Here is a 15,222-nt window from a genome sequence, read left to right on the forward strand (position 1 = left end):
CAGTAAATACAATGATCACAAACTAGTTATTAATTGAAACTAAAGCTGAATCTAATAATTAAATGTTTGCATTCAGTCTGGTGAAATGTTGCAGGAGTGTTTGCACGCGGACTCAGGCTCCGCTCCTATTGGCCCCTCAGTGGACCATGTGATCGGACAGTCACGCGCTTTCCAGGAACCCGTCAGGAAGAAGAAAAACAAAACAAACCTGAGAGCTGCAATAGTGTGTGGACTCCATTGAAAACGGGGCCTTATTATCTCCAACACGGAAACCTGCACAAAGCGAGACATATGGGTGGGCGTACTTAAAGTGAGTAAAACCTTTACTAATCAGTTTTTGGTGAAGTTTGTTGAGCAGCGGAGTGGTGTTGTCGCCGCCGCGGAGGATTAGCTTCAAAGCTAACGGCAGGTCGGTTGTTTATCGGGCTTCACTGGGATTAGAAAGGGGGCGGACGGAGGCCATACTGACTGAGAGCGGAGGGTGAAAAGGTAGTAAGGCTCGTCAGTTCCGCGTTAAAAACCCAGCAAGTTAACAATGTGAACGTATCACTTACTTTTAATTGCTTTTTTTAGTTTTTTTTAATCGAGCTCCTGCAGGAAGTGTTTAGGTGCCGCTATAACGCTTCATTTAGTAGGCTACACGCATTACTGTCACTGTCAAATGGCAATCGGATATTAACGTGTAACGTTCCAAAATAATTTTCACTAGTTTTTCTCATTGTGCTCGCGCTCTCATAATTCGTCTAATCAAAAGTGGAGTTACATATGTGACCTGGGGTCAGGATGGTTAAAACTGCACTTATGTAAGAAGCTCAGCGTGTGCTCTGCTTCTGAACTGTCATGCCCCTCTTACAAAACACTTAAAAGCAAGTAATTAACGTGTCATTAACACATAGTCAAACACTATTAAGCTACATTTGTGGTAGGAAAAGTCTAGGTGGGCCAGTGACATGCTCCACATTGACTTTTGCAGGCAGTCCAAGCTCTCGGGAGGTACACGCCCCCCAATACTCAACACATCCACTGCTGCTGGGGGAAAAAGGAAAACTCGATACACCCAGAAATTTCCATGTGATCTAATAGGAATAAAACACCTGAAACAGGCTTATGTTTCCATCGAGGTTATTTTATAAGGTAGGATTTCTTAGGCAAGATAGATTAGTTTTCACCCAGACAACATGCTGTATACTTGCAAAACCTAATTATCACATACACGCTGGAATATGTATGCAGCTTATATATAAATGCTCGCAAAGGTCATGGATTGTTGTCAAATCCCGTTGTGCATTTAGATTTTGTGGTATCAGTTAACATGATTTTAAATATATTTAAAACATTGCTATCTAGGCCACGGGCATGTAAGGCCTCCAACTTGTTTATCTTCTGCCTCAACCTAGATTGAACTGGGCTGTTTATAATGAAGCAGCTCCTGTGATTGACAGCCACAACAACAAATCAGAAACGAGAGTAGGCGGGACGTTTTCTCCGTTCGACCAATAAGGAGGAGAGATTACGTGGGTGTTGGCGCAAAGGGTTGGGTTGAGGTTTTGTTTTGCTTTGCTGAGGATCTGTGCTGAGTGCAGAGACTGAGGATACTGGTGACATTTATGACTTCATTGACGTTTATACTAGGTCATTTGTAATCTATACCTGGCTGTTAGGTGGTAATAATTGTTCTGATGTCGATGTTTGTACTCTCATGCTGTGCTTTACACATTTTTTTAATTTTTTTTTTTATAAGCTTTTGTCATATTGGCTTTACATTTTGAATTTATACTAAAGCTTAATAAGTTTTTGGTAGTGTTTTGTTTAATCTGATGGCACTGTGGCTGTCTTATATCCTTTTAGGAAGCTAAAAGGCAGCTTATTGTGCTTTTATCGGCATTTACTACATCTATATTTGAGCTAGTCATTCCAGTTTATAAAACAGCATTTCTATACTATAATAACATGTGCATGGTACCACACATACATCAGATCATCACATGTAACAAAATCGAGACATTGAAATAATTCCTTTGCATGCCAACGAAAAAGAATTTAAAATTTCTTCTGATAACAATATTGAGAGATAACTAAAGGAGCTGGATGGAACGTTATTGATGTGATCAAGAATGTGAACTGCCTTCTTTTCTGCAGATGTTTCTCATTTACAAAAAATGCACGCTAAAATTTGCCAAGTCTTATTTGTTACACACAATGCTTTCCTTTAACAATGTCTGTGAAATTGAGATCAAGATAGGCGCTATCATATTTTAGATTTCACTGATATAATGACCAGTAACATCTTTCTTACATGTTACCTTGACATGGGGTTATGCAGCCAGGAGCTGCTACAATGCAGTAATGTAGTACATTAATCCAATTATTTAGAGCATGAGAGTATTATTATATTATTTAATTATTTTTTAATGTAATTTTTAAAGGAGAAACATTAAGTACATATCTGTATATTTTCCAGATGAGTTTTAATAGTTGACGTTTGTTGGAAATGGACTTGGTGAGCAGCTGCATTTCTGTACCACTTTCATCCTACAGGGCTTTACAGTTTTTACTTTTTTTCACATAATTATTTTTCCCAAACAGCGTCCCCCATGGCAGTGAACATCTATTCAAGGTGTTGACCTGACTATTGGAAACAATTTGGGGTTTATTGTCTTGCTGAAGCACTTATGATCAGGAGAAGCTTTCATTAGTATGTAGCATTTAATGCATATTATAGGTCGGAAATGTCGACATTGGTCATTTGGAGTATGGAGTAAGGTAAAAACGTCCAAAGCCAAATGTGCACAATCTACATGGCTGACTGCATGAGAATCCATGGATGTTTAACAGGCACCATGTAAATATTTGCAAGCAGAAAGTGAAATATATATATATATATATATATCAGTGAAATACAGGAGGATAAACGGTAGATAAGGACAGAGGCTTTTACTTTAAATCAGCTAAGTGAGAGGTTACACACAACAGAACTTTAAAAGTTTAAATAAATTTCAGCTTTTTATTTAACACAGTTTGAAAATAGTTTCTCTTGACACTGACCTATTGATTTAGTAAACTCATTGAGTTTTCCGGCAGAAACTTCCACTTTCAAAGCTATTCTGTCACAATTTTTTGGGTAGAAAGTCGGAAATATCTGACATCTGACATGACGTCTAACAAAGCAGTGGATGACCCACTTCCCTCCTGAGCCACAGCTCTAACCTTGTAAGTGCTGAAAAAGCACACATAGAGCTAATAACATAGTCAACAATGGTTCTAGTTACACCTGTGTTTGACAAGTTAAAATATCTTTTCAGGTCTGTTAAGCTTTAGTTTCACTCCAGAGTTTTCCAGTCAGACCTTCAAAGGTCAAACCCCTCAGTCTGGGACCCACTGAGTTGCAGGAGCCACGTTTCCACTACAGGAACTTACTCACCTGTAAATGAACCACATATTTTTCAGATCTTGCTTGTGTTTCCTTTATCCTATTTTTTTATATGTAGCCATGTTACAAAGATCCTGTGGACTGAAGAAGTTCCTATTTACTAAAGGGTTAGTGAAATTCTCTCACATGTACTTTTTTGTAAACATGATGGCATCTCCTGTTTGTTATCTCAGTAGGGATCAGGAACTGACTGGTATCAGTAGGTAACTCATTCCAAACGAGACAGTGCTGATTGGCCTACTTGGATCACATCCAATGTTGTGAGGCGGACAATGTGAGCTGTTTGCATGATAGTAGAGCTATGAGTTTTGTGCAGAACAGTCATAACTAAGCTCTTACTAGCCTGAGCTAATAGGGAAAGGAAAAAAGATTGTAGTACTAGTAAAAAAATCATTTTTATAAATCTTTTCTAATTGTGTATGACATTTCACAGATTAAGGTGACCACATTATGCTTAAAGCGTGGATCTTTATTAACCTATATACTGTCACCCTCAAAAGTTTGTTTAGAATGTTTTTTTGTTTCTGCATAATAAAAAAAAAAACGTAGATGGGATCAGAATTTCTCACAGGTCCCAATTAAACAAATGACAGCAAACATATTTATTTATTGTTGAAATGTATCCAATCCTAAATATTAATGGGTGACAGTAGTACACAAGCCAAAGCCTTCAGTAACTGATATGTTCCAACCGCAATTTTGCTGCAATAACTTTATTAGCCATGCACATCAGCTTGGAGGGACTACAGTCCATTCTTCCTTATAAAGCAGCCTCAACTTAGGGATGTTGATTGGCTTCCTTGCTTGAGCTCTCTGCTTCAGGTCAAATAGCTTGTGTGTTTAGAGTGATTGTCTGGCTGATTGTCTTATTTTTCAGTTTTGTCCTGATGGTGGAATTATGTACATTGATATTAGCCACTGCAAGTGAGGCCTTTCCATGACATTACTCTGGGTTTTCTTGGGACCTTCGACACTCTTAGGGCTGTGAAGCACCAAGCAAACATCAGTGAGCTGTGACAAAGACCAACTGCTAGAGGAAACCAAACAAAACCCCCTTGAGCAAGCTCTAGGCAACACTGGAGAGGAAAAACTCCCTTTAATAGAAAAAACCTCCAGCAGAACCAGGCTCAGGGTGGGCGACTATCTGCCTTGACCGATTGGGGTGAGTGAAAAGTGGAGAGAGAGAAAAGAAAAGAGTAACAAGAAGCAGCAAGAATACAGCTGCAAGTCCTTTGGGATATGTCTCTTCCAGCTTTGCACATGTAGAGATTGAAACTTTTGCCTATTCTTCTTTGCATAAGAGCTCAAGCGGAGTCAAATTGGATGGAGAGCATCTGTAAACAGCAGAGTATCCCCCCAGCATGATGCTGCCACTACCATGTTTCACGATGGGGATGGTGTGTTCAGGGTGATGTGCAGTGTGAGGTTTCTGCCACCCATAGCATTTTGCATTTAGTCCAAAAAGTTAAATTTTGGTCTCAACTGACCAGAGCACCTTCTTCCACAGGTTTTCTGTGTCACTCACATGGCTTGTAGCAACTGCAAATGGGACTTCTTATGGCTTTCTTTCACCAATGGCTTTCTTCTTGCCACTCTTCCATAAAGGCTAGATTTGTGGATTGCTCGACTAACAGTTGTCTTGCGGACAGATTCTCCCACCTGAGCTGTGGATCTCTGCAGCTCCTCCTGAGTTACCATGGGCCTCTTGGCTGCTTCTCGGATTAATACTCTCCTTCCCCGTACTGTCAGTTTAGGTTGACGGCCATGTCTTGGTAGTTTGCAGTTTGCCATAGTGATGGATTGTACAGTGCTCTGTGAGATGTTCAAAGCTTGGGATATTTTTTTATACATTAACCCTGCCTTAAACTTCTCCACAGCCTTATTCCTGATCTGTCTGGTGTGTTCCTTGGACTTCATTATGCTATTTGTTTGTTTACTAATGTTCTCTAACAAACCTCTGAGGGCTCCAGTGGTTCCACTGGATTTTAGTAAGGAGTATCAAAATAAAGGGGGGTGAATACAAATGCACGCCTCACTTTTCACATAATTATTTGTAAAAAGTTTGAAAACCATTTATCATTTTCCTGTCACTTATTATGTACCACTTTGGGTTGGTCGATCACATAAAATCCCAATAGAATACATTAATGTGACAAAATACAAAAAAGTTCAAAGGAGTATGAATACTTTTGCAAGGCACTGAATGCTCTGCACTTATGTTAGAGGAAAGAAAAGTGGAAGACCTAGCACTGCATATATACAAACTGTTAGCTTAGCATTTTCACATCTCTCCCTGTGAGTTATAACAACTTTTAATAAAAAATATGTCTGGTAAGAACAAGGTTTCACGGCATTGGCGTTATTAGTACCATGGTCTCTTCGTGCACTAATTGATGTTCAGCCTAGCGAATCTTTGTGGTACTTCTCAGCGACAAGAGCAATGCAGATTTAACATGCTGAATAGTCACACCACAGAACCTAGACAGATGGATGATCGTCAGCTTGGTGTGTCATCGCCCTTACACGCCTTGTTCTTGATGTGATCTTGTGTTTCGACCAAGGGTAACAGTGGTGTTGAATATTCTCCATTTGTGCAAGATTTGCTTGAAATTTGCCAGTCACAGCTCATACTCTTTAGACATGGTTTTGTAACTCTTTCCACCCTGGTGAGCATTAATAGCTCTTCTTTTTTTTTGTTTAATTGATGGCACACTTCTACATACCTGTGTTGTCAAGATCAGACTTGGAGCACCCAAATTCCTCCTCTTTAAATACAACAGGGCCTCTTAGACTCGTTCCTGATTGTCATCCTATTAACTGAAATATTGGACTCTAATTTCCACCTCAGATTAATTGATACAGAATCGGAATAGCCTAAAGTATTTTTTTTAAATTGGTCACTTAGTGTGGTATGTTACCTAAAAGCTAATTTACAATGATATAAAAATATATGCATTCTGATTTCTTTCCACAACTCAACCAGTTGATTTTATCTGCAAATACAAGAATGGCAAAAAAGCACATTTTGTTGAATTTGATAGACAACATCTGACCTAAACAGTGCCTTATGTCAATATAATCAAGTCAACCCAATTACTAGGGGATTTCATTTTACCAAAGCTGAATGGCCAAATCTAGCCCTGCTTTTCATACTCAAATACAATGCCCTGTGTTCCTCTGAGATGTAAACATGATGCTGCACAAATGTACTCATATTCTTTTAGGCAACATCTTTCCCCCTCAGATTATTAACCTTAATTTAGTGAACATTGCTCTATGTGTTTGTTTGTTATTTATTGCCTTAGAAAGAAACACCTGTAAAGTCTTAAAACGTAAGGAAGTACACATGTTAGACTGTCCCTAAACTAATCTACAGTCCAGTGTATAGGAACAGAAAAGATTAAATGCTGGCAGTTTTCATTGCTGAACTAAATGACTAAAACTTGAGAGAGGAATTCAGTTTGAGTCTTTAGGGGCCTGTCAGGCTCAGTCATAAATATCCGGCCCTAGATCACAGCCTGTGTCAGCTATTGAGCAGAGAGTTGGATTATATTAAATTCTGCTGCTGGAAAATATTCAGTGCAGCTTTGACTGTAGGGGTGAGAAGCTGTCTGACTTGTTTTCTTCCGTTTGTAAGACCCTTGGCTTGGTGTTTCATTCTGTGATAGCAAAGAATCTGGATTAATGCTATTGTTATTGTTTTATTCAGGCCATTCCCCCTTTTGCTTCTTCTAAAAGTGAAACCAGACACAGCTGCACAGGAAGGAAGTACACATCGAGATATAGTCACTCTTTGTTTTTTAGAGCTCGAGTTTCCAACATATTGTTAGTCATGAAGAGAGTATGCAAGCATATGCATGTTTAGACTTGAGTTTCTGCATGCTTGTAAAGGTGTTGCTTTTACAAATGCTGCTGTGTGCGCTGCCACTTCCTGTCTGCATGCAAAGTGTACATGGGGACAGAGATCAGGGTTGAAAAGTTCATTTGAGTCAGTCTGCAACCAGTGAAAAAAAAAAAGTGCTGTGGTCTGAGAGGGAGGGGGTGGGGTTGATGTGTGATTGTGTCAGCTGTTCGCTGCATGGGGTCATGTCTTTATGCAGATTCTCATTTGTTTGTGATGCAAATGGACCAAAGGTCAGATGTTGCTTTGGGCTGGTGCATCAGGAAAGTTGACACTAAAATTAAGCACATGGATGAAATTGATGATAAAAATAAAGGTTAAATTTGATGCTACATGGGATGACAATAGGCCACATTCTCTGAATGAATGCAGCAAGCAGTTGGGTTTAGAAAATCTACAATGAAGGATAGAAATTACATGTGGCTCAGATCAATAAGAGGCTTATTCGCAAAACAATTTTCTGGCAGAGACTTGGCAGATAGCAGAGAGCTTCTGCTGCTTTCCAGTGTAGTGTCTTCTTAGTGACTGTGTCTAAATGCAAGAGCCCCTTGTTCTACTACTTCATTATAGTAGAGCTTAATTGGTTAGCTGATTCATCATTTATTTAGTTGACAGAAATAATTTTGCATTTTCACAGTTATACCTTAGTTATGCCTTTCTCAGGATACTTTTTGATGACTTTCTCTGTTCTCTGTCTCGCATTAGGTTGAACCCATTGATGTCCTAACCCCCTCTTCCTCTGTATCACCATACAGTATCATGTACAGTACCATTTTGCAGTTGTTGCGTTGATTTTAAGAATATTTATTCTGGTCCACCATTTTTGTTTACACGTGATAAATTTGTGTCACTCGTATATTTAGACTTCAGTCTGTAAAAGCAGAAGTGAACTAAGAGAGCAGAGGCGGAAAGACGAGATCAAGATAGAGAAGTATTGTTCACTTTGATGTTAACTATAGTTCCAGCTCTGGAGAAGTAGTCAGAATGGTCAGCTTTTTTTCCAGCAGCTTTTAGCAAAGTGGTGGCCAGTTTCCCATAAATACATTAGATTTTATGTGACAAACAAGACCTGACTGTTGATAAAGTTATGTAGGAACGAAAAATGTGTTTATAAAAGCCTAGAGGGGAATTTTACTTATTTAAGTTTTTGTTTATTCTGTATTTTACCAAAACTTTTATGAAGAGGCTGCAGTGATAAATTAGCCTACCTATGAATAAAGGTCTCTAGTTTCTGCAGTTTAGTTTTGCATTCGCCACTTTCTCCCAACCCACAAACTATCTTTGCTGTGTGTGTGCAAACTCTTACCAACATAATTTTAGCCTGGCGCACCTCAGACCCTATTTTACAGTAAAAAGTGGTTTATTATATAATAGCTACTTTGTAGAAGACAGACTGGCAACTGGTTTTACAATCACACATAGCTTTTTATTTACTCTCCTTGTGTCTATAGCTTTAAGTGGAGAAATGACTCTCCATATTCATTACTTTCTACATTCAGGATTCAAACAACATCATTAATCCCAGAGGGAAATTGCCATGTTACAGCTGCTCTCTGCTCCAAAAGAAAGGAAAAGAACCACACCCAGAAAAAGAACGACACCAATACAAAAGCCAAAAAAACTAACTTCTATATCCGTCAGAAAATCTATGAATGAATAAAATGAGGTTTAAAATTACTGTAGCGTAAATAATCTGTGCAGCGAAAGGGTACAGCATAGTCGGTTAACCTCTGTAGGTCTTTATTGTCCCTATCAGGCAGTTTTTTTTGCAACGTATATTAAAACAGTGAAAGTGACAGTGAAAGATAAAAGCAAAAAGTGCAGAGGCTTAAGAGCAAAAAACAATGTGTAAAAGAATTCGACTGTAGCATATTAACTCTATTGTTGATAAACTGGGATCGACTTTCATAACTCTGGAAGCTCCCTACAACTTTATTGTTCAACATTTTGGCAATTTATGACTGAATGCATATGCATATGTTCAATAAGTGTTTGTTGTGTGCTAGAAAAGCTAAGGCTCTAACAGTGTCATCAGTAAATTGGATATAAAAGTAAACATCTGCTTCCTTGTTCAAATCAAAATGCTTAAATGTGCTGTTTAGTCTGATTTGGTTAATTATGTGAAACACCTACCAATGTTAGGAATACAATCTTCCTTATCTTGCTAAAATCTTAGTACAGTTAATAAATTCAACAACAAATTCAAAATTTCACTTTTTTTAGTTCTGTCCACAGTGAATGCCAAATAGAAGCAGTTCAAAAAAATATAAACTAGGTGATAATAGTAGTTCTAAGTATAGAAATATGGACTATGAACAACTGTATGTGCAAAGTAAGTTTGCAATAATGATTTATGTGCAATAGACATGAACATTCAAGCAGTAAATAGAGTGCAAATTGTAAGACGTGCAAGTAAAATGGAACAACTGATAATGGTAAATTAGTGTCAAAAAAACAATAAGTGTGCAAGTTGAATTAAAAAAAACGTATGATAATAATAGCAGCAGTAACATTAACAAATGTGCAAATTAAGATGAATTGATGAATTGAGTTGTAGCCTCAGTAAGTTTTTAAATAGGGTCAACAATACAGAAAAAAAACAACAACAATGAATGAGCTGGGATTTTGTGCATAGACCTCATGCATTGTCCCCAAAAAATCCGACACACACCAACCACACATACCACTTCCACGGGGGACATCTTTTTTCATCTCATGTGTGGTTAAGAAGTTTTTGGCAAATGTTTCCCCACAAGCTCTTAATTGCCGTAACTTTGTACAGCTGTCTGACGAAGGCGAATGCGCATGTTCCTTCATTTAATTGTGTTGTGGCTGCGCCTGTGTTGTTAAGTTGGTGAAGTTGTTTTTTTAACTTGCATATGTTTTCTCAAATAGCAGTGCTATGAGCTCTCAGGGCCACTGTATATTAGACCAGTTATGAGTTAAATCATATTCATCTTATTTACACTAGGACCTAACAAAGGGAAAAACAACTGACACATTTTAAAAGTTTGCAAAGAACAAAATGAAAGAGCCAGACTTTTTTCCATTCATACAGGATTTCTTGAATGGGAATCTGCGAGGTTATTTTTAAACCTGCTATCAGCTTATGTTGCCCACATAATTGTGTTTAATTCTATGTTCCATCTTCTATATTTATTTCAGTTTCCAAATGAAATAATAACAATAAAAGAAATGTAGTCAATATCCCATATTAACATAAAGGAGAAACAATTGAAGCCTTCAAAACATATGAAGTAATAGAGTAATTCTGATTTATCATTATCTACAAATTTTTGAATTTTATGCATATTTTATTCTTTTTTAAATATTTTTAAGGATCATTATTTATATTTGTACTTTTTTGTGCCATTTTATTATTGCCTTTTTTGTTTGGTTTTTTAGTTAGTTTATTTTTTTATTTTTTGCTTTGAGGTCAAACTCTTGAAGGGTGTAATGTTACAAAAAAGTCAGGGGCTGTGGTTAAAATGTGCCTGCATGTTAACTGGAGGGTTGTTTTCTTTCTTTAATTTAGTTTTGTTTCTAATACTTCTGCTCTGTACACTCTTTGTTTTTTACCACAGACCTAAAGTGTACAGAGACCCACATCAGACGACACAAGATCAAAAGAGACCAGGTTGAGCCCAGTTACTGACCCATTCCCTCTCCCTTCCCCCCAGCCCCGCTGGCTGCATCTACCATCACTCTGCAATTATCTCCCTCAGCACTAATTTACTGTGCTCAGCAGACAACCACACACCACTGGGACTGGATAGGAGACCCAGAGGTTCCCCCTGCTGGAGCTCTAAGCTGTGCCTGGCAATGCCTCAGGTAAGAGGACCCACATAGGGAACTGTTGTCACTGGCACACAGGTAAACAGTTCACTAAACATTAACTAGACAAAACATATAAGTGGACAGAACCAGATATATGAAGAAGTTCAGCCGTGTTGAACGAGTTGAGTGCTGACCCTGGTTCAGTGCGACACCTGTAGACACTGCATCCAAACAGCTGCGGAAGACAAGTGGACTTACACTGAATGAGTGAATGAACCTGAATGAATATGTGAACTGTTAAAAATATTGAGCATTGAGTCTAAGTTGCTTGGGTTTTCTTCCGGGTACTCTGGTTTGCTCCCACAGTCCAAAGACTTGCATATCAGGTTAACTGATGTCTCCAAATTCTACTTAGGTGTGAACGTAACTGTGAATGGTTGTGTCTCTGTGTTTGTCTCCGTGTCGGCCGAGAGATAGAATGGCGACCAGGGTGCACCCAGCCTCTTGCCTTATGACAGCTGGGATAAGCTCCAGCCCCCTTGCGACCCTAAAAAGGATATGCGGTTATAGACAATGGATGGATGGATAACTAAGAATGTGTTACTATTCTTTTTACCAATTTTGCTAAATGTCCATATGTTGCAGTGAACATGTATGGCACCCTGAGTACTTGTTGGCTGTAAACAAACTTTTGTCTATAATTGCAGCATCTATGGTTTGAATTTGACTGCAAACACACGTTGCATTAGATTCCCGTCTCTATTTCTACGTAGAAATAAAGACAAAATGGTAAAAAAGAAAACAATGATCTGCGTCATTGTATTTTATATAATAGATCCTCAGTGACATATCGACCAGGCAGCTATTTGGGCTCATGGTCACTAGAGAGCACTGACAAGTTTCTTTTTTTAAACTCTAAATCATTCCACTAAGAATGTATTGTAATAACATTAATGTTTAAGTTTTGTAGTTACATGTTTAGAAACTATTACTGTCTAATTCATGCTTCTTGGATATTCTAAACTTTTTAAATCCAACTATTGATTCTGTCACTCAAGATTAATTGCTTTGTTTGGCCTGAAATAATTACATAAAGAAGTTTAACACAAAACAGGAAAGTAGGCAAAAAAGACCAAGGAGAAACTCTGTTTGTCAGATTTTCGTTTTGGTAATGTTGATGTAGTTTATTAATTATACAGATTTTTCCCACTGTTGTGTTGCAGCCCAGTGTCAGTGGGATGGAGCCTCCCTTTGGGGATGCCTTTCAGAACTACTCATTTGCTGACCAGGCCCTGACCAGCACTGAGCTGCTTGCCACCAGCTCTGACCCAGATTTCATGTATGAATTGGTGAGTGGCTGCACGCACACATGCACATGTGCATGCAACTCATTCACTGTAAGCTAAATGAGAACGCAGACGAGCATTGAAAATTAAGAATTCTGATGTTGTCTGTCTGTTCTCTGGTACAGAGCTGTAGCATATTTTAGCTCAGCTGTTGTTTTTATTTGATAGAATTACAATAAAAAAAAAAATAAGATTTGTCTAAACAAATCCTTCCAAAGCAACTCGCTGTGTGTGGCGAATAGAAAGACATTCAGAAGACACAACAGTTGGAGCCATGAAGGGGAGTTTGCCAAACATACGCAAACACATGGCTACTCTCTCAGTATGTTTATAGTTTCTGACTTTGCCCTGTCAGATTTAGGGCTTGCTCTACCATTTACTGGTGATTTTACTGCTTATCCTTCCTTAACATTTCCTGATGCTGCTTCTTTACATTAAAATCCCTCCTCTGGCAAAACTAGGCTGAATAAAATGCAGTTAGGATATTGCAGATTTAGTGGTGCTATTTTTCAGTAAACACAAGTCAAGACGGCGAGATAAAGAATTATTCTGTGTGGTTCGCGGATCAGAGTATTAGTACAGACAGAAACAGCCTCTGTAAGAAGTTAGATCCAGATCACAGTCTGTTAATGTAGTTGAGAGGTTCAGCACACCTTCAGCGCATAATTAAATTTGAACATCTTCTTAGAGGTTCCCATGTTTCTCAGTGGAAACTTTTAATGGTTAGAAATTCTCTAAGCTCAGCTTGGCAACAATATAAAGATATTTGATTACATGGTTAGAAAGCACAAAGTCTTCCAGAGAAGCCACTGGAGATAGAAATATATTTTTAATTCAAATTATTAAGAATTACAAAGTGTCAGATTTTAGGATTAAATGCAGAGAATATTTTGTGTTATTGGGGAAACCTAAAAAAAGCCATCATTAATGGGATTAGTATTATAGCTGCTTTTTCCTTCTATAAAAATGGCTTTCAGCTTGTCCCCTCAGGGGTTGCCACAGCGGAAAGTGTTCCGCACATTGTGTTGGCATGAGTTTTTACCCCGGATGCCCTTCCTGCCACAACCTTCCCATTTTTTCATCCAGGCTCGGGACCAGCTCCAAGGTGGCCCTTGTCACCTTTGTGCCGCTTCCACCAGGTGGCTTGGTGGCTGGAACCCACAGCCTTCTGCATCCTTACCCAATGCTCTGCCACTGAGCCACCAGGCTGCTTATTCTTCTATGACATGTCTAAATGTGTGCAGGGATGACAATAGACCTTTTGTACAGCATGTTGTGTGTTAAGTGTAGAAGTAAATGTAACATTCCTTGGACTCTTTACATATGTTAATGGAGGCTCAAAACAGTTTTCCGTTTCTGCAGATCTAATAATCAAAATTTTAGGCCAACTATTATTTGTCTGTGGCGTTATGGCGAGTGACATCAGTTTGGTCCATATTTATGTTGAACAAGCCTTTTTCTAGTATGTGGGTAAACACTGTTGTAATAAAATTTAACCACAGGCTGCAAAGTTTATCCAGGAACACTCAGCTAACACTTTGAGGTGTTTGAGATAATATGCAATAGTGTGTCATGTGTCTTCCATGAGTGCTTTAACATGTTCTTTTTCCCGTGTAATGAGAATTTTCCGGAAAACCCTGTATTCACTGCTATGTCTAAGTGAGTTGAAAAAAACAAGCCTGCTACAAACATGTGCAAGTGAAAATGCTGGGAACTTTAAGTAGAAAGCTACTTGGAGTCACATGGGATGTCATAGAAACCGCTGTTAAAAACCTCCAACAAATGCCTCTCATCAAACATTATTGTTCTGTTTAAACACTAGGAGTGTCACCAAGGCTCCACCCAAGTGTGAGCCAGCATTTAGATGTGTACTTAAAGCTGAAGTGTTCTACTTCGTACAGATTTGAAATAGGTCCTAAATTGTGTTCTTAGCGAATCTCTTACATTTTACAGTCAAATCAAAAAGTTTATTGTTTTGTATTGAATCGATTGAAAACTCTAGATAAACACTATGATGTGGTCAGCTCTGCTGCCTGCCACTGTGGCATTTCAAACAGAGAGCCCTGTGTCTAATTGTTTAGCAGCTGTGTGACATTTGCCAGGCGATGGAAGGCATCTCACCTGTCACCACTAGTACTGTCAGCTGCAGGTGTCCATTTCAATTTATCGCCCACTGCAGATTAAACAATAATGATTCACTGCCACGCTCTCAGTTTCTTGTATATTAATGGGATGATGGAGTATAGCATGACCTGTCATCTTTATCAAGAAGTTACTGGACAGAGATGGTTAGACGTCATCGCTTCTGTAAGCTTCTTTTAAATTTCTGCAATATAATGTTTATTACCATCTTAAACTCCAAATTAAAGACTTACACCAATCAGCCACAACATTAGATAAAATCTAATACAATCCAATGGAGCAGCTCTGCCATAAATTGTACTTTTTATAAATTTTTAATTATCTGTTGTTATGATAATTCTACTATGTGTTTATTATTGAGGTTATAGTGGGTGGTTAAGTTGTACTGAAGTGCATGCCCTACTTAAAATGAAAAAGCAGGAGCAATACACATGAAGTATTAAACGTTTGATTGTTGAGTCAGTCCTAATCTACTAACAGATTTGTTGTTTTGGAAATTTAAAGATCAAGTGGCAAAACATTGTAAAATAATTGGTGAGCAGCAATTTATTTGTTGGAAATTTATAGTAGACAATTCACGAAACACGGAAAGCTACCTTTATTATATTATATCCAGACAAAACCCT

At 38.3% G+C, this 15,222-nt stretch overlaps 1 protein-coding gene across 5 annotated transcripts in view; it reads left to right on the forward strand.

The window, feature by feature from the left end:
* The first annotated feature begins 172 nt into the window (after positions 1-172).
* crebrf (creb3 regulatory factor) overlaps positions 173-15,222 on the forward strand; it is a 31,404-nt gene continuing 16,354 nt past the window's right edge. Inside the window, exons 1-4 of one of the 5 annotated variants that reach the window (XM_067492504.1) lie at positions 180-310; positions 974-1,134; positions 10,916-11,162; positions 12,332-12,457. In XM_067492504.1, coding sequence (XP_067348605.1) covers positions 11,154-11,162; positions 12,332-12,457 — 135 coding nt within the window. In that variant the 5' untranslated portion in view covers positions 180-310; positions 974-1,134; positions 10,916-11,153. Of the gene's footprint in view, positions 311-973; positions 1,135-1,586; positions 1,633-4,489; positions 4,593-10,915; positions 11,163-12,331; positions 12,458-15,222 lie in introns of those variants that run through there. The other 4 variants (XM_067492503.1, XM_067492506.1, XM_067492505.1 and 1 more) reach the window with 4 other exon arrangements.

The sequence above is a fragment of the Channa argus genome, chromosome 22 (assembly GCF_033026475.1).
Source record: "Channa argus isolate prfri chromosome 22, Channa argus male v1.0, whole genome shotgun sequence".
Taxonomy (NCBI): domain Eukaryota; kingdom Metazoa; phylum Chordata; class Actinopteri; order Anabantiformes; family Channidae; genus Channa; species Channa argus.